This window comes from Taurulus bubalis (assembly GCF_910589615.1).
Source record: "Taurulus bubalis genome assembly, chromosome: 2".
NCBI lineage: Eukaryota > Metazoa > Chordata > Actinopteri > Perciformes > Cottidae > Taurulus > Taurulus bubalis.
In genome coordinates, this window is record NC_136590.1 from 36,945,936 (window position 1) to 36,970,064 (window position 24,129).

Here is a 24,129-nt window from a genome sequence, read left to right on the forward strand (position 1 = left end):
TCAAAGTGACACACTAGGAAAACTATCATTTATTGGATGTTTTGTTTAAAAAAAAAAAAAAAAAGAAGCTTACACTCATTGAGTACAGCAGATAAAATCTCCAAAAGTCATTTCGAAACAGTTGTATTTGGAGTACAGAGTGTCAGATTTTTTTGTCAGATTATTCTTTACAATTCTACATTTGAATCAGGGTTGAACTTGCATTTTTATAAATTATGTAAAAACCTGATTAACACAAAATCACAAAAGGACTGTGTGGGACATCAAAAAGAAAAGAAATAACATGACGTGACTTTCATGTTAACCTCTTTATTATTGTACACAATATACAAACTGGTCCTTTGTATCACTTAACTCACTTTCATCTACTGTCTTACGCGGATTAAAAAGGTGGAGATAAATAAATAAAAGTATCTAAGTATCTCGAAAGGATATGAGGTAAGTGAGCATGGAAAGCATGTTAACGGCAATAAAACGAGCAAAAAGCAAAGCCTGACAACATACAAAAAAATACACTTTTTTTCCAACCATGAGGTTATGGAATCCATGACCAGGTGTTACCAGGAGATCATTTCATACAGTAACCTGTTTCCTAATCAGAATAATGACATTGTGAATAGAGCAGCACATTGTGCCCATACCGAATAATCAAAAAGAACCAAAGACATTTCAGCTGGTTTACTGTATAGGGACATGTGAAAAAAAAAAAGAAAAAAAAAGGAGGTTGAGATAACTACAGCTAACAACACTTGGAAGGGCGTTTACAGCAAAACTACACAGGCAGAAATGAGAATACGACTTAACGACATAGCACAGAGATGGAGTTGCAGATGTCTCGCAGATAAAAAATACAGCTTCTCCAGTTCTGCTGTGGATCAGAGAGGAGGAGAGAAAATCCATGATATACCACATTGATGTTGTATTGACCGATGTTTACAAAGAAGTAGAATGTGTCTTACCTTCACTGATTAGTGCACATTATCTGTGCTTGTCAGAGGATTTATGAGTATCATTGTTAAGGGAAATTAATCAAAGACTGAATGCTGACAAATGGAATTAGTGATTTTCAAAATAAATCAGTTTTTGTCATAGAAGAGACAAGCCAGGCTGCTACATGTCATAGTCTGTGGTAATCTCGGGGCGTGATCCAACACTGGCATATGATCAGTCTTTTTTCAGTTTCAGAAAATGAGGAAAAACTAAATAAATACTTGTGAGGAGTGCCAGTAGCTGCCTGCCGTAAAGTGAGTGAGCAACAAACAGCATTTGCGACACGATGGCTCTTTGAAACGTCCAATTGAAATCAGATCCAAGTTAAAAGAGCAAATGATCTGATTAGTTCGGAACGTCGTATCAGAGTGAGCTGCATTCATGGTTGGTTCACAGGTTGGTTTAATCTATTTTTGTCTACCCTTCTAGCAGTGAGAGTAATTAGTGATGACTGTCGACATATGCTTTTGTACTGGCCCGTGTACAGATGTGCTTTGGTACTTTTGTAGCCCTTCATAGTGCAGCATAGTGGAGATAGATGGATGTGATCCTGTAAAAATCACCCAATGGCTACAGTGTAGCTGCTCAATGTTCCGACACCATTCATGGTGTACAACCGTACTACTAAACCGGAAGAACAAAAATGGGCGGGGCCGCATTATGTGAATAGCATCTGCTGCAATCTTGTGCAGTTACCGAGTACGTTCAGTGATACACAGTAGATAAACGTGGAGATAATTCTCTCATAATGGAAACAAGTGGAAAACAAATTTAGTGCAAATGTATATATAAAACTTGTATCAGTGATGACTACAAATGTGGGCTCAAGCAAAGCAGGTAACCCAAAATGCTGAAGCAATGAAGTAAAAAAATACAATTGAGAAAGACCAGATACCTTTAAATATTCACACTAAGCAGTACAACTCACCCAGAATTACGATTTACGTGCCACTCTACGTTTAAGGATATTGCTTTTTCTCTTCTTTTCCTCCGCTGCTGTCCCTCTTCTCCTTCTTTTCAGATTTCTCTTTGTCATGTCTGGACTCCTGTTGCACAGCAACACAAAATATGAATTGAAAACAGATCAGTAGTAATGCAAATAAAGCTGCAGGAATATTTAGCATTCATTTAAGTCTAAATCCATTATTCAAACAATGAAAAGACACATTTCAACTAAAGTTTCAAGGGACAATACGAGTTAAAGATCATGTTCTCAACAAACAGATGAGGACCGAGTGTGACAAGCGGAGCTGACCTTTTTGCCTCCAGAGGATGTCCGCTCAGGTTTCACCGACTCTGCCTTCTCTTTACTGGAAGATTTGGATCTCTTGATCTTCTCTTTCTCAGCTGAAAGCGGGGAGTCACAGGAAGGACTGGTGCTCTTACTGTTTTTGGAGGAATCTGAGAAGAGAAAACAGAGTTTGTTCTTGTTTACGCTGTACTGGCTGGGTGAACTGCTTTTTCAGATTTGTCAAGAACAAACATACTCATTCCATTCTCATCCTTTCTACGTTTGGACTCTTGGCTCGCCTCAAGCTCATTGAGAAGATGGTCCTAAAAGAGAAACAACATGACAAGCAGCATTTCAAATGGTGGCAACAACAAATCCTGACCATTAGAATTTCATTTGCTAACTGACAGTTGTTAGAGCGCACATGGAAATATTAAACGTATATTATTATTGAAGTCCAACTAATATGAACACTGGCTAACTTTAGAACAAGAGATGTGTGAAGGAGTTTAAAAAAATAAATTAAAAACATAAACTTCACATCTTCCAGAAAAAAAAAACCTTCACAAAATGTAGTGGTCTCGTTATATACTGACTCTTTTCCTCTCTTTCCGATCCTTTTCTTCCTTCTTCTCTTTGGATCGGCCTTGTGTGTTGTCTGAATCTTTCTTCTCCATCTCCCTCTCTCTGCTCTTGGACCGGGTAACTGAATTGTAGTTGGCGTGGTGCTGTAAAGTCAATTATGTATGAACCGAACAAGACAAATACAATATTTTAAAGTTGAGTTTTGACACCAGTATTGATCAAGCTGACAAAGCTTCAACAAAAAACTAACTCAGCCAAAATAAAGCTGTATTCAGGTCTATTAAAGCATGAACTTTAACACTGGCTGCAGGTCCTCGTCTCCAAACTAATATGATTTAACAAATGTCACAACACACTTCAACCAAAATAAATACGGTCCTCGGTCCACTGAAAAGGTTCAGTGACTGAAAACAGAGCATTCAGTGACACACATGAGACATTAAATTCATGTTGTAAGTTTTTACCCCAACTGTTTTCAGAGCATCCTCTACGACCTCATGTTTGTCTTACAACACTGATCAACAGAAAGAAGTGTCGGGTACAGATGTGCAGAGTTGATACAAACAAATCCACATGCATGGATAGAATTACTGCTTTTTTTCTATTTGTAGTTAATTTAGGTCAGTTAGTTGACTTATTTATCTCGTGTAAAATAAACAACTTACAAGAAATGTGATTCAATGTTGTTATAAACACATCCTAAACTAAAGACACCCACAATGGTTTGGCATTTAACAAACACCTTCTGTATATTTCAATTTGGGTCTAAATCATCTGTAAAGGATGCCAAAACAATGACATTAAAGTTAAGCTACTCTGTCATTTGATTGATTTTATAAAACTAAATGTGTAATATGGAAGAGGTTGCTTTAAGTGAAGGAGCCACAGCAATCATCACCCAACTGCAGTCCTTCTCAGTTGTACCAAGGCCTTTTGCCTCCTTTAACTCATTGCTTTGGCTTTTAGCTCCAGCAAATTGGTAATGGTGACCATCCATCCACTACTACTGTCCTTATGACAACATGTGAGAAGATTGAGAAAATGAAAGACATCTAAAATGGATTATTTGCAGCTGTACACATTTTTGACCCCGGAACAAAGAAAACAGACAATCTGAGAGAAGGTACGAGTAGCAGAGTCAGTTCAAACCTTGGATGTGGACTCCTTGGGTTCGTTGCTATTGTCCTGTAGGGATGAATGGAGATGACAGATGAGCTGGGAGGGGGTGGGGGTTGGAAGGAGGTTGTCAGACAGCAGTAGAGAGTTGGAAGAAGGGGAGGGGAGGGGGGGGGGGGGGGGGGGAGGAGTTGGGGCTGGCCGGTCCAACAGCATACTTCTCCCTCGACCTCTGACCTTCAAGGACTAAGGCTTTGACAAAGTTATTACATAAAGGAGAGTTCATAAGCTCAACATCTGGAATGTCAATACTTAAAGTATAAAACCCTGAGCATATATGAAATGTCATATTACTACAGACATATCTGCAATATCAGGCACCATAATATAAAAGTCCTACAACTTGTATTTATTCAATTTAAAGTGCAAGTGTGGTAAATAATGTGTATGCGTGTGCCTGTGTGTGTGTAAGACAAATCACTTAATTCTTATGTGCGTGACTGCATTCCTACATAGGTAACTGTTGCTGTCACTTACAGTTCAGGAATGGATTAGACACAGGGAGCCTATTTCTCTGGTGGAAGGGTAAAATTAAGACCTATCACAAGCTTCCAGTGGTTTGGGCAACGCTCCAGACGATTCAGGATTCGCCCATGCTTTCCCTCACTCTCGCTTTGTAGGGGCAGGCTTAATTCCCTCGGCATTTTTGGCTGATTAGAAACTGCAACATTCATTTTCTCCGTTGATCTCAGTTTGCCAGGAGGTAGTGCGACTGTTGAAGCTGATGGCTGGTAGTTGTGAGGATACCGCTGCAGGGGCCGGCGGGACTGACTGGATAGCATCGTGTGACGTGAAGTCGGCATGCAGCCCGTTTTAACAAACGGAGATAGAAGGGGGGGGGGGGGGCGATGACTCAGCTGCCGCAGACGGGCGCTCCTGTAGCAGATAGGCGCTCCTACGGCAGAGTGGTTTGCTGGACACCATGTGACTCTCTGCTGGATCCGGGCACGTTGAGGAGGGACGTAAAACACTTGACATCACTTTAAGCAGGATATCTTCTCAGCTCGCAAAAATGGGGAAAAAAATCTTGGACACCATTTCAAGTAGTAAAAAACTGCTCTCGGAGTAAAAATAAAATAAAAGTTGCCATTGGAGAAGGGCAAGCCGTTTTACTTCAGGTTGGATATTATTCTCAAAAAGCAAAAAATCCACAAGGAATATAGAAATGCTAAAAAAAAAAAAAAATCTCCTTCTTCACAAGGCACACTGACTGCTTTCATTTATATGAAAATAGATAGATATTTCAATATGAAAATACTCAATATACACAATATTCTCTTGACTAAGTCTTTGACGGGTTTTCTCCCAATTCTGCAAAATATTAATGCTGAAGTCCATGGAATGCTTTCCAACTCCCATGGATTTGGTTGGGATTTCCAGATGCCATGCCTGCATGTACGACAACGCTCCTTGGTGATCTTCAGGGCTGCTGGATTGTGCAACGGCAGGGAACGCTCCAGCAGATAGAGAAGAAACTGGCACAGCCTTCCTCAAGCCATACTAACCTTAACAGACGAGGAGTGGGACGGAGAAGAGTGACAGTCGAGCTTTCGTCTTTTGTGATCTGTAAAGACAAGCGTGGAATTTGTGTTTAATTGGGCTGCACATTCAGTCGTCACAAAGGTTTTCCATGTATTCACTCATGACTTAGACATGTTGCAAGGGACAGGGAAATGCCAACTCCTATTCCATTAATATACGAAATGTGTTGAGCATCAGGCCTAATCCTAATTACACCGATGTAATTAAATAACCGAAAAAAAGAAAACCCAACAAAGCCCAAAGGTGTAAATACTTTTATAAAACAGTGTATGTGACTGACTGTTGATTGTATCGTTTTGTTGTCCACACTGCTCATAAAATGTATAGAAACATTTCTAATGCACAACCAGAAAGGTTCCTTACCCCTCTCAGATTCGGCTGACTCCAATCTGGGAACTGGTGACTTTAGGGACCCAGCCACTGCACTCCTGTCTCCTTTCTCCTTGCTCTTGGACTCCTTGATGGCATCGCGCTCCCTGGATGGCTCCATGGGCTCCCCGTTGCCGGCTTTGGCCTTGTCGTCTTTGCTGCTCTTTTCCTCGGCCTTCACTTTCTCCCTGTCTGCCTTGGGGGTCTTCTCCTTACCCTCGCGTGCCACTCGCTCCTCCTTCCCCGCTCTCTCGTCTCTCTGCTTCTCCCGACGGGTCTCTGCCTTTGTCTCAGGAGTGCTGCCTGGTGTCTTTTCCTTTTTTTCTTTTTTCTCCTTCCCGCTCTTCTCCTTGTCGTCCCGTTCCTTCACAGCTTTGGTGCTGCAAAGGGATGAATTTTGCATTTTCAAAAATATTTCCCCCCCCTGCTGATCATAATACTATATTATACATAGAAAAACATCAAAACTTAGTGTGAACAGTAACATTGTGTCCAACTACACCTCTAGTTGGTTTTGCCTGTAAGTCTAAGCTTTATTTAAGATGACTTAGCGTCATAGCAGCTCTTGAGTCACTTACCTGTTGATAGCACCGTTCCCGTTGCTGGTGGTCACTTTGGCCGCTGCACTGTTGGCTTTGTTCACTGGCTTTGTGGTCCCCTGAGATTTATCTTTGACCCGATCTGCATAAAAACAAACCAAGAACTGTATTAGCACAGATCTATTAATATCACTGACATGCATATCAGGATTGTATGTTTAGGTTTATGGCACATATAATGTATATTTTCACGACTAAAATACTATTGCAGATGGACAATAACAATAAATAAAAACTTAAGCGACAGAATACTTTAGCAGTGGCAATGGCACTGCAGATGAAAACAAAATCTACGCAAAACAATATTGTATCTGGCACCTTAATTACAAAACGTAAAAAAATGACAATGCACTGCATTCAGAAAGCTGCCCGTCTTTCTAAACGCTCACCATCCTCGGACATCCCGTCTTCTGTCTTGCTTGTGCTGGTGGCAAGCTTGCCTGTGCTGCCGGGGCCGTTCTGTTGATTGGCAGGGGCGGCACTACGCGCTGGCTGCTCCTTGTGGTGGAACTCATTCTCTGGGACCATGTGCACCTTCTGGCCTTTCAACCGACCTGAATAACTGCAAGATGCATAAAGGGTTTGCACAAGGCAGAGACAAAACTTCCAAAGAACAAGTGTCCCACATTGGAAAAATGTGACAGAAGCACAGAGCTTTTTAAGCACTGCAAAACATTTCCCTGCAATTACAAAGCCCTACATACTATAAATAACGACAAGCATGGACGCTAATGGGTGGCGATTATACGGATCTACTTAAGCACAGACTTTCACCAAGAACAGGATTTGTCCCTGAATGTTTTCATAAATGTGCCATCAAGCAGATGAGAAACAAGAGCAACTGGATTTGCAATATGCTGTAGCGTGAAAAACTCAATACAGCATAAGGAATCTGAATCTTCAGCAGACCGTCTCACCATCAATTCTAACAAAGATCATATATTTGTGTTACAGTCACCATTTGCCACTCCTATGAGTCTGAACAGATATTTATAATAAAACATCTATAAATTCAACAAATTAGATAACGCAAATTACTCTTTTTTTCCAGGACCCCAGGTTTCCATTTTTTCAGCACACACATCATACATCTTAACTACGTGCTCCTCAGAGAGCTGAACAGCACACAATGCTATTCTCTGATTAGCTATGGATTACCCCATTGCTAAGGCATAGAGGTCTGGCCTCTTGTCCTTCTCCTCGAGGCAGATCTTGTGGACACGACACTCCAGTGCTTGTCCCAGATTCAGGACTTTGGGGTAGCAGGGCAGGATTTTAGTGAGCACGATGAGAATATTCCGGATGTGGGTGTAATCTCCCGTCTCCAGGCAGTGAACTGAAGCCTGGATGGAGCAGAGACGGAGGACGTGATCTTAGATGAATACACACCTTTCACAGAGCTCTGACTGACATTATCTCAGCATCATTTTCAAAAAGGAAACAAATGATAAAGAAGGGCAGCTCACTTTAGTCAGCATGTAATGCCATTTGTGCACCACATGTCTGAAGTTCTCATAATCCAGCTGATCTGCTTTGTTGCCGCCATCGAAGCCTGTGGCTCTGAAGATGGTCAGGAAGCCGGGGTAATTGACGCACTCCTATGACCACACAATAAGACAAGATATTAATTCCCAGCTCGTCCTACATCAGAAAATGCTACAAGAAAATCAAAGTGACAGGTGAAGAGAACAGGTAGAAATGGACACCTTCTCATAGATTGCACGGTCGCTGTGCCAACGGGTCACCGTCTCCAGCATGCAGCAGAGGAAGCGTCCATAGCGGTGAGACTCGTTTTCCGTACAGCTGGCTACAGTGTAAATGATGGCAGAGAACACCTGCAGAGTGACACAATGTAGTGTGTTGAATAAGAAAGTGTTTTAAAAATGAGTGGCATAAGGAAAAAGCAATTGAGAAGCCTAGTTTGACTAGTTTTCATCCTCATAAGTGTATACGAGTCTGAGCATATATGTATAGAAGTGTCTTACCCTGTCATAGCACAGGAGGGTGCAGAAGTTGGGTGTCTTCTGCTGGTGGACAAGCTCGACAAAGCGTGCACAGTACACAGCGTCGATGGACGAGAAGATGCAGCGGGGGAACAGACAGAGCTGCAGAAACTTTGTTATGGTCTCGTTCTTTGTGGATTCTGTCAGAAAGCATTTAGAGTCGTATTAGTAACAGAGACAGAGGAAACTAACATTGAGACATTAGATTTACTTCAAATATTGATGCTGTGGAAAGTGAAACGACTTGATCAGCTTTGTCATGATTTCCCCTTTTTCTACACTAACTAAGTCCTGTTGTGTCTGGACTGAAACTCAATGTTCATGCATTTTGCAAGCAAAGAGAAAGTGTCCCAACCAGATGTTATTGTTAATATAACCAGTTTTCTTATGTATATACACACACACTGCTCAAAACAGGAGTCATCTGTTATATTGATAGTTTTGTGATGACAAAAAGAGTATAATTCAGACACCAAATGTATAATTTAGATTTTAAATACTTTTGTCCCTAAAGAAATAAGAATGAAATGATTAAAATGTTAAGTCAATGGCCCCACAGTGTTATATGCCAGGGGAGAACAATGTCACCATGATCCCCCCAAATACCTTTTGAATTGTAATGAGTTTTATGTCCAGAGAAGCAGTGACCATAGATCGATCATTATTAAACAATCCTTTCATACTAAAAACATTACAAAGACTATTACAAAGACGTTCTACAACCCGAAAGCTTGAAAGACAACTAAACAAATAGAGACAAGTCCTCTCAGGCTTCTGACTGTAACGAATCCAGCTTTTGAGGTGACCCTAAATTTTGAGCAATATTGTAACCGTCTGGTTTGGTCTATAAATGCACTTCAAAGATCAATAATTCTCAAATAGATGCACTGTTTTCTTCTCTCAAGTCACAGCATTGTGGAAGATTGTGGAAGACTGTATACAAGTAAGATGCAGCAATAGTGTCACTGGCATGAAAATGAGGATACTTACTGGCCAACAACCAGTTGTCTTTCTCCAGTTTGAGGCGGTGTAGAACCCTTTGGACGTGCTCCAGCTGTTTCTTCTCCTCTTCTTGCAGTTTTTCTTGCAGGACAGTGCAGCGCTCCTTCTCCTTCTTTTTCTTATTCAAGGGCTACATTGGAAGGAAATAATGTTCACCACATATTATGGTTGTCCCCGACTAAAAATTGACAGTCAAATCTGATTTGTCAACTCTTGCTGATCGACAATTATTTTAATCCACACTATAAAAATTAATGAACTTATTATAAAATATCAAAATAAAGAGTGCCGTGTATTTTTAGGCTGTTTAACAACTACTGTGGACCAACTACTCACTATCTCTGGATTCTCCTCGATGGCCTTGATCTGGACCTTGAGCTTGTTGACCTCACGCTCGTAGGCAGAATGTGGAACAGCCAGGTCATACATGGTGAGGGACCAGAAGGTAGCGTAGAACTGGGGGCGCAGGTCGTCCCATACTCTGGCTGGGTGGAGTGACACCACTGCCTCATGCACTGGTGTCATCACCAGTTCACAGGCTGCCACATACTTGTGCACCTTCTGCTGCTGCCGGTTGCCTTTCTCTGCTTTCTTCAACTCATCGTACTTAGACTGCGTGTAGAGAGCATAAAATAAAGGCTACATTTTCTGCAAATCCACCAAAACTGTTAAATGATAACATACATATAGGAAAATAGCATAAAAAGGTGATGTATAAATAATAATCACTTAGTGATATATTTTTTCACAAACAAATAGAAACTGATTACCGTTTTAAAATCTGACAAATGTTTTTAATGGGGCTTTGATTCTTTAAATACTTTTTTAACATTTTACAATAGCTTTAAGGCAATTGAAAAGAAGTCAGTTGAAATTTTAGGTGTCAAAAGTTGAACAACATGAACCCAAAACTTCGGAGGGAAAATATATATATATATATATATATATATATATATATATATATATATATATATATATATATACCTGATTAATGCTATAATTTTTCTAGATCTCTCTCAGTAACAGAAATGTGACATGATGCACAGGGTGGTACACTCACCAAAATCTGATGGGCATACATTGGCCGAGACAGAAAGAAGGCAGCATCATGTGGAGTGTGAAACTGGTTACAAAGGATGTCAATGGAGGGAACCCGCTTGATGTAGTCCTCAGTGCTAAGGTTGGAGGCCAGAAAACCACCAAACTGCACCAAAGTGTCATGACACTGAAAAAATAATTACATAAGAAAACAAAGAAAGAGATTTTTTTTAGGATTTTTAAAAGGCCGATATTATAACAATAGTTTGGAGCGATGAAGCCAATGGCTGATTTATCATCCATCACCCCTCCCCACAGAAAAAAAACAACAACATCGGAATGAACAAGCACACAGAGTGCTGGCGCGTGAATCCAGAGACATTATATTGTTTTACTTTACTGCTGAAAAAGAGATTAGATAAACATATTGAGAGAGGGTGCATACCTGGTCATACAGATGGCCAACAAGCTTGAGGTGTTTCTCTCCACTCTCTAAGAAAACAACACCATTTCGTTGCTGGGCCATGAGTAAACACAGAGGCAAGGCCAACTCGTGGTCCAGCAGTACATCCTTCAGACGCTGTGACGACTTCTTAGTGTTTCTGATCTGGCCGAAGTAGCCGCCCTGTTGACAAAGGTACATCCACAATGACAATGACTTGAGCTCCGGTGCAGCACTGATCAACCTAGTCATACGGAGATTGCATCAGCAAACGATAACAGTATTCGAGTCTATTTACCTCAGCTTTGAGTTGCTCGCCTCCGGTCATGGCCTCCAACTGCTCTGAAGTCATCTCATCTGTGATCTCAATGCCAGCCATTTTCTGTACCACCTCTTTTAGGATCAACAGATCAAAACTGCCGGGAGAAAAGGGGCAAATGAAGCAATGTGCTTGGACTCAGCTGATCCTGCAAACCAGTAATCCTGCTATTTGTAATTTGGAGCTACTCACCTCTTCCCTGCTTTTAGCTGATTGGTGACATATTGAAGAAGGCCAGCCAACTCAATTGGGTATTTTCTGAACACGGCTCCACACAGACTCGCCAGGCCTTGGTTGACAAGACGAACAGGTGTATGTCAGATTCTCATTATAACATCAAACGGTTTCTCTCCTATTGCATGCAAACGAATTCCTGCTTTGCAACTATGTAACTATGAAGCCACATACTCTGAAGCCACGAGGAGATGGTGGTATCGTCATGCTTCATCTTCTCCTTCTCGGGATTGGCCAGAGCCTCAATGATGCAATCTGAAGACAGAGTTAAGTGGAATAACATAGAAACCGAAAATAATCCCCTTAACACTCGCACCTCCCTGCTTCCGACAACACACTCACACACACAAATGTTATTAACTGACTGAATAGTGAAGGATACAGGCCAAGACATCATAGTTGAGGGATGTGAGGTATTTCAAGGAGTCCACCACTGGAACGATAAGGTTGTCGTACCATTGGATCTGAGAAAGCATCTGATATACAACAGGACAGAGAAGGGGATAAGATATCACCAACAGGATATACATTATACTTGACCTGATACTATCACTTTATCGCGACTGTGGCCAAACAAATCTGTTGAAGTCATCTTTATGGTCTATGTGCATCCACACTTCAATATCCACTTTAGTGATGCGCAGCTCAACCCACTGCAGAAAGCAGGGTTCCGAGTACAGACACATTGATTGTGTATAACAGTCCACCTTCTCTTCCCCTCTTCAGCCCTAACAATTGTGCTACAATAATGCATATAGTTGGCAGATTGTGGGCTGGGTTCGGGTGGCCCAACGGCCAAAAAGGACGTTCCCCCATGGACATGAATTGGCAAAGAGACGTTTGTTAATCATGGGATTGTTTTCTGTTGATGTAAATCAACTTCCCAGTACGAACATTAAAATAGAGTTTATTCAAATTAGTCTGACCTAAAAGCTGTAAAATTCACTAACAGCCGAATCCAGAGTTTTCCCCTCTGCATAATGAACAGCCGAAACCGAGCAGATGGAAGGAGGGGTTAAAGGAAACGCTAATGCGCTTGCGTTAAGGGCCCACGGATGAGGAAGAAACAGTAAACTTTATAGCCAGCAGTCAATTTGTTGGGGCTATATGCACCACTGAGCTACTGTCAAAAGGGATGAACTGGTCAGGAGGTGCAGGTATTAAAGAATCCTGACCCGGTGCATTAATAATCCACAAGCCAGGGGACTGAACACAATTACAAAAGAAAGCAGTGTTTGGAATTATTGACTAGGTAGGTTGCAGAGAAGAAGTGCCGATTTTTGACCACACCTCTATCTATCCAAGTTGGGGATAGTGTGAAAATGTCTGCAGTTGTTGTCGATGTTCTTTGAGTCTGTGTATTCCGATTTTTTTAATTTTTTGTTTAGGAATATTTCCTTCATTGACATTTAAAGAGATTTTAAATTTATTTTGTTATTTATCAGACTGAAAGAGAGCTTGTGTAGCAAACTCGCAATGCATGTAAGCATTCAACATAGCACACACTGGGAATTTATTTCTTCAGTGAAGTACATTTACCATTAACACCGATTGGACATCCACATAAAAAGTGCCACATTTTTCCTTTCAGAGTAAGTGTGTGTGGATATGTCACAGCACGGTACTTTGTTCAAGTTGAAAACATTTCAACAGTTTTGTCAGTGCATCAAGAATACAATGCACATTTTTGCATTGCATGGTATGAAAGCAGATCACTAGATGTAAGCAATTTCCAGAGTGGACGCTACATTGGGAGAGCCAGACAAATATAATTGGTATACGGAGAGAGCAAGGAGCTCATGATGTAGAATTATTTTAACTTATTTAATGAGATATTGCCTCTAATTAAATCTGTAATTAACGTGTCTTTGTTATTTGTTGACATTGTTCAAAATGAGACTTAAAAGTAAAATATACACACACATATATATACACACACGTGTGTATATATATATATATATATATATATATATATATATATATATATATATATATATATATATATATATATATATATATATATATATATATATATATATATATATATATATACACACACACACACACACAACAAAGAAATAAACTTACATAATCAAAGAGGATAGTGGGATTGCTATGGCTCAGCTTGCCAATCTGCCTTCCAGATTGTTTCACATTCTCTTTGGTCAACCGCCTAGGGAAAGGAAAAATAACACAAGATGGGAAACAACAAATTAAAAACACAATGATGCAAAGAGTGCTGAAAACAAACACTGACATTGTCACTGTCCATTTAATAAAGCTTAGCTTGAGAGGACAAAACAAAAACATCAACACATGTCTGCGTTTTTATCAAATGATCAAATATTGTAAGATTTAAAACTTTATATGCATACTACTATTGGTCTTACCAAAGGTTATGCTATTTGGCTTTAAAAGTAATTCATGAACATGGGAAAACATAAAGAACAGAAATACAAGATATTTGCAGTCAAACAGTATTGGACATTTTATCAAATTACTCAAGATGACTTTGAGCAGGGTGAATCAGCAATTAAGTGAAAGCTTCTGTGCAGCGGATGGATGACAAAAAGATGTCCTTCATGTCCTCATGGTAGTGAGTTTCTGCTGATAATGTGGTATGTTCACAGCTGCATTTCTCGTCTGAACGGTTTAGTATCTTAAGTGTTCCTCCCTCTGAGGCTACTTACCAAAGATGATGGTAGGGTTGTGTGTGATGCAGCGAGTATTTATACAGAGCAGTACATTTCCAAAGCAAAAGATTTCGTGAAATGTGTCATAAATTGACTTTGCAATTTAAAAACTGCATTAGAGACTCAGCTTAAATGAATGGAAAGGGCTCTCCATTAATTCAAGGTTTACTTTTTCATTTCCAAGTAAAGCACTCTTTAGCAGAAACGTCTGCTGAAGTGAACAGGACTGAATTAGCTGGAGAAATGAATAGCTACACTTTCTAATCATCTATCATACACAAAGGGAAGCACATAGACTACAAGGACACTTGTACTGACCTGGTGTTTTCATTGGAGACAAAAGTCAACTAAAGCTACAGACATGATGGTTCAACAGTAAGGGTACACTTGGTCCTGCAAAATGACTTACTTCATAATGTATTTGGCTCTTTCTACAGTTTGAGCTTTGACTTTGACCAACAGTGGATGGCCTGTATACGTCTCATTCTTCCACTGTCCATATAATCGGTACCTGAGGGAACATAGGGGAAGCACAATTAAACAGTAGGTTTAGCTATGCAGCATTAAGTAACATTTCAACATAGCAGTTGTAAAAACCCACACTTTGTCACAGTAACTGTCAAGGAAACAGACAACATAAACCAAACAAGTGTTGCAGAGCTTGCAATTCAAAACAGTTCTTGAATAGTAAAGTAGCCAACTCCTGTCCAGCATTATGTTAAACTGCGATTATCTGTGTGACTAAAGAGGTGAAAAGAGCCATTCTTCAACAGATTATTCTGAATAAAAGCAAGTAAATTGCTGCCTGTCATATTTTGAGCAAGCACAGTTAAGGGAATATTTTGAAAAAGCCTTAAGATGCATCAACATATTCAGAGCAACGAGTCGTCTGTACAATATAGATACAGCAGAGCATAAATTAACTGCACTACTTGTCCAGCTTAACTTCATATCAAAGCCTTCCTTTGACTGTGTTGACACAGGCAGTGAAATAATCTACAAGTGTTACTATATTCTGTATAATTTAAGATGTTTAATTTTAGCTGCGACAAACTGACAACTAAAGTAAAACAAAACCTCTAGGGGTGTGGAGTGTCATTGCATATCATCAGTGTGCCAAAGTATTAAAACAAAGACTCTAAAAAATAAAATTCTGGCATTGTTCAGGGGCAGAAGAAATGCAAGCATGCACGATTTGATGAGCTCAGTGCGATTGTGCTTGCTACTCTTTCCTTGCCGGCTAGTAAACAGCATGCTGGAGCACTGCCCGAGGGTTTACTTTCCAACAGCTTAATTTAACAGAGCCACGTTAGTGTTTGTGTGTATCTCACCTGTGCTGGTAGGGAAAGAGTTTGAAGAGACCCCACAGTTCCTCAGACATGCAAGCATTACACTCCATCAGAGAGAGAGAAGGGAGTAGCACCTGGTCTGCAATGCTCAGGAAACAACTCAAAAGTGTTTCCTGCAACCAACAAACAACGTTAATACGGTCCTCACAGTAACATATTCTACAGAAATATAAACTGGAAGATCTATCAAATATTAATCTACAGCGATCTCCTTTGTCAAAATGACAGTTATTAGTTATATACCTACCATTTTGTCTTTGACATCAGATCTGCCATCACTTAGGTACTGAGAAACAAAGTTCACCAAATATGAGTCAAAAAAGATGGAGGATGAAGTGCAGCTGGAGTAATGTAGTGGTGAAAGTTCTGTACCTCTTTCATGAAGGCCTTGCCCAGACGCACAATCTTGGCAAAAAGAATAGGGTCGTGAGAGAGATGAGGGCCCAGGTAGCAAATCATGCTAAATGTGTCCCTGCGTAGGTCCTCGAAGCTCTCTGCAGGGCGAGGGGCACGCTTGTTCCTCAGTGGATGAATTACACATCCTCTTGCCCCTTTTGGGAGGCCAGACCTGTGAGGAACAGACTTCTGTCAGAGCCTGCATTTCCTTTTTGGGGCTTAGTTATTATGCATTTAATATTTTTACTGAACTTCTATTAATGAAATATTGACAGTCAGTTTTAGCTTTGTAATAAGAGTTACTTGTGCATGCATTTGGGTCCGACTACACATAGTGGGCAGTATGTGAAACATGAAAGAAGCTCTGCACCTTCTGTAAAGAGGCTCCACAGTCAGATGTACAAGCTGACAGAGTGCCAGCGCAATGGCCTTGTGAGAAGAAGCATAGAAGGACGGCATCTGGTCCATAATACTCTGGGCGTGGTGCCAGTCTCCAATTCTAAGCAGCGCTTCCAACAGACCAAGCTTCTGGTTGTCAGGTGGCTGTGGGCAGAGAAAAGAGCAGGAATTGATTGTCTGTGTATTAGGGCTGCAACTAACGATTATTTTAATAATCGATTAATCGGTTGATTATTTTTTCGATTAATCGATGAATCGGATAAAAAAGCAAAAAAACATTAATTTCCAACCCTTTGTTCAAAAAAAGTGACAGTGCAAATTCACAGTGCAAAACATGTTCAGAAAGCACAAACAGGTTGCTCCTTGAACATCCCCAAGCTGTTAATTAAACAAATTAGATTAAAATGGACTAACACTAAAAACATACACATGTATGCTTTACATCTGCCTTTTTACTGTAATTGATCTCTTTGGAGTAGAGGCTGCTTTAGCATGCCCTGCTTTATCAATATGTATGAAACACTGGGACAGTGGGAAGCTGTACTGCTCCTCTCATGTCTGTTTGGACCGAAACCTCCAGGCCCAGCTCCACCTCATCTCAGCTCTGCATCAAGCTGCGCTGCATATAGAGTCCTCTTCCTTAAACTATTTCATTCTGGGCCTCTTACGACCACGAAATGACGTTGTTGGCTAAGCCCAACTACGTGATTTGATTCAGTCTACTTTGAGTAAAAAAACAACCTGCAGCCAGATCCGCCAGTGTGCCGATTTAACGTTAACGAGTGACAGCGTGAACTGAACCAGACCGGGGGTTACGGCATGTTTCACCACGTTACGGTTTTTTACAAGCAAGACTGAACTGTAACGGAACATAACGTAACTTTAACGACAATACACAACCCAAACACGTTAGCTAACGTGATAGCAAGCTAGCAAGCTGACTAGCTTCCATTAACAACAAGTTTGAGGGAAATAAAGCCGCTGTAGACGCTTAACGCTGGTTGGCCAAGACTCGACACGTCACATCCAAGATGTTCTATTTTTGCTAAGATCACAACCTCAGCGTTTCTCAGTCTTTCACTCCAATCTCAGACACGCTGGCGGCTCTGCGCCGTTTTTCTTTCTTTCTCCGCGACTTTATGACTGCCGTAATAATCGCGCGACACAACGAATCGATAATGAAATTCGTTGCCAACACTTTTGCTAATCGATTTTTATCGATTCGTTGTTGCAGCCCTACTGTGTATTATCAAGAATGCCAAAGTTCACTCAATACGGCAGTTAGCACAGCTGCTGTCACCATCCAACGTGATGGATCTTTAAAACCATTCCTATCTGTATGTCTTTGTCATGTTTTGAAGGGTGACAACATGATATATTTTGTAAAATGGAACAATTCAGAGGTCCTACATTTTGAAGTAGATTACTGTACTGTATTACCCATATGTTTAACCTCCCACAACTTAAATTGTTCAGTCAAATATGTTGAAGCAATAAAGGTAACTTTTTAAGTTCCCCTACAGGTTAACTTGAGTTCAGGGGAAGCAAAACAGGCGTTAAAAAGTTTTCTTCAAGTCCTGCTGAAACTCCTTTTGGTCATATGTTACTCTCAATCCTCTGGCTCTCAACATTCATCCAGACAGACAGCATTCTTCCAAAACAGGCTTATGTTTACAAACGATTTGATACCTTATCATTCTTTTCCTCCTCCTTCTCTTTCTCCTTGTCTTTGTCTTCACTTTTCTCTGAGGGCAAGACAACCATGACCAGCTTGCGGGCAATCTGCTTGGCCTCTGAGATGTCTCGTTTGTGTTCCTCTATGATGATGGCATCTACTGGCATAAGCTGGAATTACAAAAGCAACGAGAGGGCTAAGTTTTCAGTCTAGGAACAAATTGTTCTACTGTGGCTTCAGATTTGATGTAAGTGAAATAACAAAAAATTATGTATTTTACACAAACGGTCTGATATTATAATGAAGTGAATAGATTTGTCACATTTATCATCCTAAAGGCGTCGCAGGTTTAGGTTTGCAAAACTCATACTCCCAAATTGATTGGTGATCACATTTAGCTAATGTGATGAGTAGCTGGACTCGGCTGATCCTTTTACTTACATGTACGTAGATATCTTCCAGCTCAATCAGGTTATGGTGAAGTAGAGCAGCAGCAATGTGGTAAAGTGACTTGGGGGTTTCCTCGTTGGGCTCCTGAATAAAGACACAATAAAATAAATAATTGTCAAAACTAGACACCCTCTCGCGATTGGGCTACATCAGACACAATGCCAAATCGGGCCAAAGGCTCAAAGTAGCCACTTATAATTTTAGGTTGTTTGGACAGAGTGTTTTTTGCAATTTCACATATGTGGCAATGGTCTTGGTCAAAGGCCCATACAAACAATAGAAAATGACTAAGCAGGCATTTTAAAATATAAATAATCACCGTATACTATTGGACAAATGCTCACTTTTAGTAGGTACCTTTGATTAACCACGTTTGTAATTCTCACCTGGTAGAATTTGAACTTAAAACCAAGGATGTGGCAAAGTGTGAGTGGCTCACACATGTAGCACTTGATGAGAGACAGGAAGAACTCATCTTGGTCAGATCGACTCTCATACACCTCCAAGATTATGTCCAAAACCCGATTAGGGTCCAAGTTGAAACATCCTGCAGGCAAAATAAATTGGTAGGACTTAGCAGGCCTCAGGAAACAGTCATTATATAAACATGGATAAAGATGCCTATAGAGATCGAAAAGCGTGTCTTCAGTTCATGCGAACAAGCTATTCTGCCAACTCCAGCTCTGAGTACTTGCATTCCTTGGCGTCAAGAGACTGATAGGTAGTATATGGGAACAAACTTTCTGTGATATACAGACACTTGGCCTTTCAAAGCCCCATTCAACAAGATTGTAGATGTATTATTCGCAAGACTGTAACTAAAAACATAGTAACATCACATCCAATGCAGTCAACCAGAAGACTTGTAGGTACCTATGAGGGACTTGATGCTCTCCAGGACAACGTGGCTGGTGATGTTGCCCGAGAGGTCTTGGCCAAGCTCGGTGATTAGTTTGGCGTAGCCCTCATTCTCCTCCCTTAGCAAGTTAAACTTCTGTTGCTTGTAACTAAGAAGAAATACAAGATTACAAGAATTAAATTCATATTTTCTATTTATGTACAGTATATCTATCATATACCAATCATTTCTACTAAAGTGTGCACTTTACTTACAATAGTTTAGTCTTGATTTTTACAATCTTCTGATTGAACTGATGAGCTTGTTTTATAAGTCCAAGAGATTCAAGGGTTTCTGGATCCAGCCTCTCTTTCAGGATTGCTTCCGGAACAAAAAACTGAAATAAAACAAATTGAACTAGTTAATTAACTTTTTATCGTAATGCATTAGAAACCTGGGTATCAAAATCATTAATTCATCTGTGACACCAATGGGGGTGTAAACCTCATCCAAAGTTTAAAAAGTGTTATACACCAAATACACTCTTGCACATTCAGGACAATAGAACAACAAAATAAAATGCTAGGTCATACAAGCGCTTGTATTTTGATGATACAAATAACTTTCTTTTGGCAGCCTTTGTATAATATTGTAAGTGCAAGTCTGTTATATAAAATTATTTGATGCTACTACAAAAATAGTATTCTCACCAAACATGATCCCACCAGTTGTGTGTAATGGTCACGTTTGATTTTTTCTTCCAGTGCAGCAGTCTCTAAATCTGTGAAAAATATTATTTAAAAAATACATTATGACGAAGCCAAGTTTGCTTAAGACTAAAAGCCATTACTATATTTGACTTTTAATGCAGCACATCAGAAACAATAACTCAATGTTCAACATAAAAATAAAAATAAATTACCTAGTGTACTGAACACATCTGCTAAAATTGATGGCATGTCATCTCGGAGTTCCTGACAGAAAAAAAGAAGATAACGGAAATTTTACAAACATGACATGTAGAAATTCTGAACCCATGTGCCAGAAAAAGAAAAGTACTGCAATTTCTGCGCAGACACCAAACATGATGGGAAAAAGTAATAAGTACAAGTAATGAACAAGAAATAAAAGCTATGTTTCTTTAAATGTGGACCTCTATGCGTTTATTGTTTTAACTCAAAAACAAAAAGCCTTTTTACCATCATGTCCCCAAGGACGCTGATGACAAGATCCAACTTCAGGTTCCCCTGTACAACTTGCCAGCAGAGCTCATATAAGGCTGCCTGTATATCTGAAGGAGTAAACAGAAAAGACACAGTTCAACATTAACTGAATTGACAGGAAAAGACTCTTCGATTGGAAATGGGGGGGAAAAAACACAGAATTGGCTCATCTGTGTTAGCTTTAAGTAGACTAGATACTTCCATTTTTCTCCTTTTCTATATGCAAGTCTGCCAGTCTCAATTAAGCTGACTGTTGTGTAACAATAAAAACATGCTGACATTTAGCAACTAATTACACTGATGCAAGCACACTGGTGTAACTGGGATATATGAAAGTTGCAGCTTGATTGAAAGTGATCTGCTGTGTGGCAGTATTTTAAGAAGAAGATAGTTTACAAACACTTTTTCATACAGTGTCAAAGGAAACTACAATTTCCAAGAAAAACAGGAAACAGGTCTTTTGGTGGCATGCATCACTGCATTTAATACTTATTTAACTGAGTGGGATAATGTCTTAAGGAGATTTACATGCGTTTAGTTATGGTGATAATTGCTTTCTCGTTGCCTCTGGCACACTCAAAAACAGCATGTTGTGGATGAAAATGAACGTTACTCTGTTTAATGAATACATGTACTAATTAACATAATACAATTATCAACAAATACAACTAGCATATACATATATAATCTGCTAATGTAAGGCTTGCTGATAGTTATATTACTACATCCATACAAACATAATTTTGTCTCTGCTATCACAAACATTTCAGCTGTAAACTGACAACGAAGGGTTTCTTTCAATTTGTCCAATATATTTCCCACATTGTGGTCTAACTTTAGTGCCTACATTTAAAATATTTTCTTTTCTCTTGTGGGTGATTGGTTTTAATTACGGCAATTCCCATAATAGATGTGTGTCTGTGTGTACAACAGGGACGTTTAAACACATTGAAGTACAAACAAAAAACTAACAGAACAGTAATTCTTAACTTACCTCTAATCTCACTTCCATGATCAGTTTTCTCTGTGAGTTCTTTGCAGAGTTGTACACTATGAAATAAACAGACACAATTCTAGTAAGTTAGAGTACTCAAACATGACAATCCTTAAACTGCTTCTATTTAACATGGATACAGTCACTCTAACATTGCTTTATACAGTTTATTAAATTCCCGACAAATTGGTCATAAGATCAATATTCTTGTAACATCAAGGCTACCTAGTTGTCAGCTCAACTGGGCTCAAAGAACTGGCGCTTGCTATCTCAATGTCATCTATTAAAAAGAACAATTCTAGATGCAATGTGGGAACTACTGTACATGCAATGGTCAGTCAGAGATGTTCAACAGTGCTAAACTGACAGTGGTGTGTCAGGACCCTAAGGTCAAACATAGTGTGGTTGATATTCTTGTGAAGTTGATAGGCCCCGTTTACTTCTTCAAGCAGAAAGGTGCAGCACTGAATGTACTTAACACCCCGGCCTCCCTGATTCTGGTTAATCTGGTTGTTTCACTAGCACACCTGATGGATACACCAGACACATACAGATCTAAATGCCATAATAATGTTAGACAACTTGTGGAGAAAATAAAGTATATACTGAAAATCGTTATTATCTCAAAACAATGTGATAGTTTGATTATCAGCACATGGAAATTGCCCTTTCACTTGCTGCCCACCATAGTGATGTTAATGCACAGAATGGCATCCTTAAGTGACAGGGAGACTGTAAGGCTTGTTGACATTGGGGCTTTAACTATGGCCCAAACAGAGACACACTATGATCAAGTATCAAGCTATTCTGCGTTATGGTAAATGAGTATTTCTTCACAGATCAGGTTTTTAATATGTTTTACCATCAGTGCACAGGAGGGGATCTGTACCAGAGACATGCAGATGGAGAATAATGTGACTCTTTTTCACTATCGGAACGTTTTACATGTTGCTAATTTTTTGTAATCACCCTAAACAAATTTCCGTAAAAAAGTTGTATGCGCACAACTATAATGGAGTAGTTTGAGTTGGTGCATCTCACGACAGGCCTTACTTAGATATGCAAGGCCTAGTAACTTACTGTGGATGAGCCTATTGTGTCTCCGCCTGGACGTGCTGGCTGCGCTTTAAAAGCAGAGTCTAAATCTTCACGACCCGTTTTTTTCTTACAATAGATGAATAGGTTAGGCCCAGCTTTCGGGTGCTGCAGCTGCCTAATGTTGCGTTCACAATGGTGAATTGGACGTTGACGCTCGCTCGCTGTCCTGTCGTCGGTTAGCACCGGGCGCTAAAGTGTGTATCTAAATGTAACGTTAGCTTTGCCTTAGTCAAGTAACGGCTGTTAGCTAACTGAAGGGTTACACACACATATAGGTTAGCTTAGTTATAGCATGAGCTATACGTTACCCTCCTCGCCCAATAGTTTTTTATTTTTCAGAAGAGAACAAACTGATGAAATTTCAATGATGTGTCCATGCTGCCATACCTTTACAATAAAACGTTACAACTAGAGTTAGCTAACTTGCTATAACGTTATGTGGAGACCAGTCGTTTCCCTCCACTTAATTATCGGTAACCATTACCATTAACGTCATTTAACACTAACTGCTCGTCTAGTGTCCGTTGGAAGATAATGTTCGCAAACTAGCTAACAAGCTGCATTTTGGCATTACAAATCACTTGAATAAAGAAAATAGGGCTTTATCGATGCAGCAACCTTGGTGCTAACTAGCTTAACTCGCCCCCGTGTTTACAAACTGAGGACCAGGTTACCGCTAGCTTGGTGGGAGAGTAAGCTAGCAGCATGCAGGTGTCAAACTCGTCACATTTATCGGTTAGCTGGGTAACGGCTGCATTTCATTAAACCTATTTTTATTGACCGTCCTATTCCAACTGTGTAAAAATGCGTTTATTTGTCCAAATAGAGGAATATATGTTTGCAGGCCATTTGAAATTATTTTGTGCGTGCTAACGTGAATGCCTAGGTTAGCTAGAGCGAACACATTTAAAAGATTTGGCGTTAAATTGCAACGCTAGCGACGTGTTTTCCGTTAGTTAGCTTACATCAGCCATTAACTGATAAACCACTGTGACCTCTGACACTGTACCCAGATGCAGATCTACTCACAACTCGTGTTTTCCTGATTTTTCCCAGTTTTTGATCCATTCACCAGGGAGGATAAGTGTCGCCATCTTCCATACACACAGCCCGGATGTCTAAATCGTCATGGCACACACAGGGTCAAATGTGGTGGTTAGCTTCGCTGCTAGCTCGCTGTTGCATGGTGGGACATTGAGGGCTCTCTCCGAGGGCTTTGTTAATACGGAACTTTGTGTTCCGTAGGTGGACATGTTTATATTTCCTGATGTAGCACATAAGGGCTAAAACAACTATTTTAAAATTGTAATTGAAAATACTACCTTTAAAAACAGACTAGAAAATCAGCACTGCACTTATGTGTGTTCATTCATTTGTACACCCAATTTGGAAGTTTTGGAAGTATCACACAGTCGCAAAGGATTTATCGGTTTGTGGGCTATCTTAGACATTTATACGACTATCAAATAATGAAATGGGACACA

At 39.9% G+C, this 24,129-nt stretch overlaps 1 protein-coding gene across 1 annotated transcript; it reads right to left on the reverse strand.

Moving 5' to 3' along the window:
• On the reverse strand, positions 1–23,739 carry thoc2 (THO complex 2; the record flags this gene model as incomplete). Its single annotated transcript, XM_079213937.1, has 38 exons — positions 1–868; positions 960–1,006; positions 1,960–2,036; positions 2,246–2,391; positions 2,478–2,544; positions 2,818–2,949; positions 3,956–3,991; positions 5,488–5,546; positions 5,888–6,273; positions 6,472–6,574; positions 6,882–7,054; positions 7,651–7,835; positions 7,959–8,090; positions 8,199–8,327; positions 8,478–8,635; positions 9,486–9,627; positions 9,834–10,109; positions 10,558–10,722; positions 10,981–11,160; positions 11,276–11,393; positions 11,489–11,585; positions 11,705–11,785; positions 11,913–12,006; positions 13,619–13,703; positions 14,633–14,734; positions 15,555–15,685; positions 15,945–16,140; positions 16,339–16,511; positions 18,057–18,212; positions 18,484–18,576; positions 18,879–19,039; positions 19,366–19,499; positions 19,606–19,727; positions 20,041–20,111; positions 20,253–20,304; positions 20,530–20,621; positions 21,548–21,603; positions 23,675–23,739. 37 exons carry the CDS (start codon positions 23,737–23,739, stop codon positions 979–981), a joined length of 4,653 nt encoding a protein of 1,550 aa, XP_079070063.1. The 3' UTR covers positions 1–868; positions 960–978.
• Between the last annotated feature and the right edge of the window lie 390 nt (positions 23,740–24,129).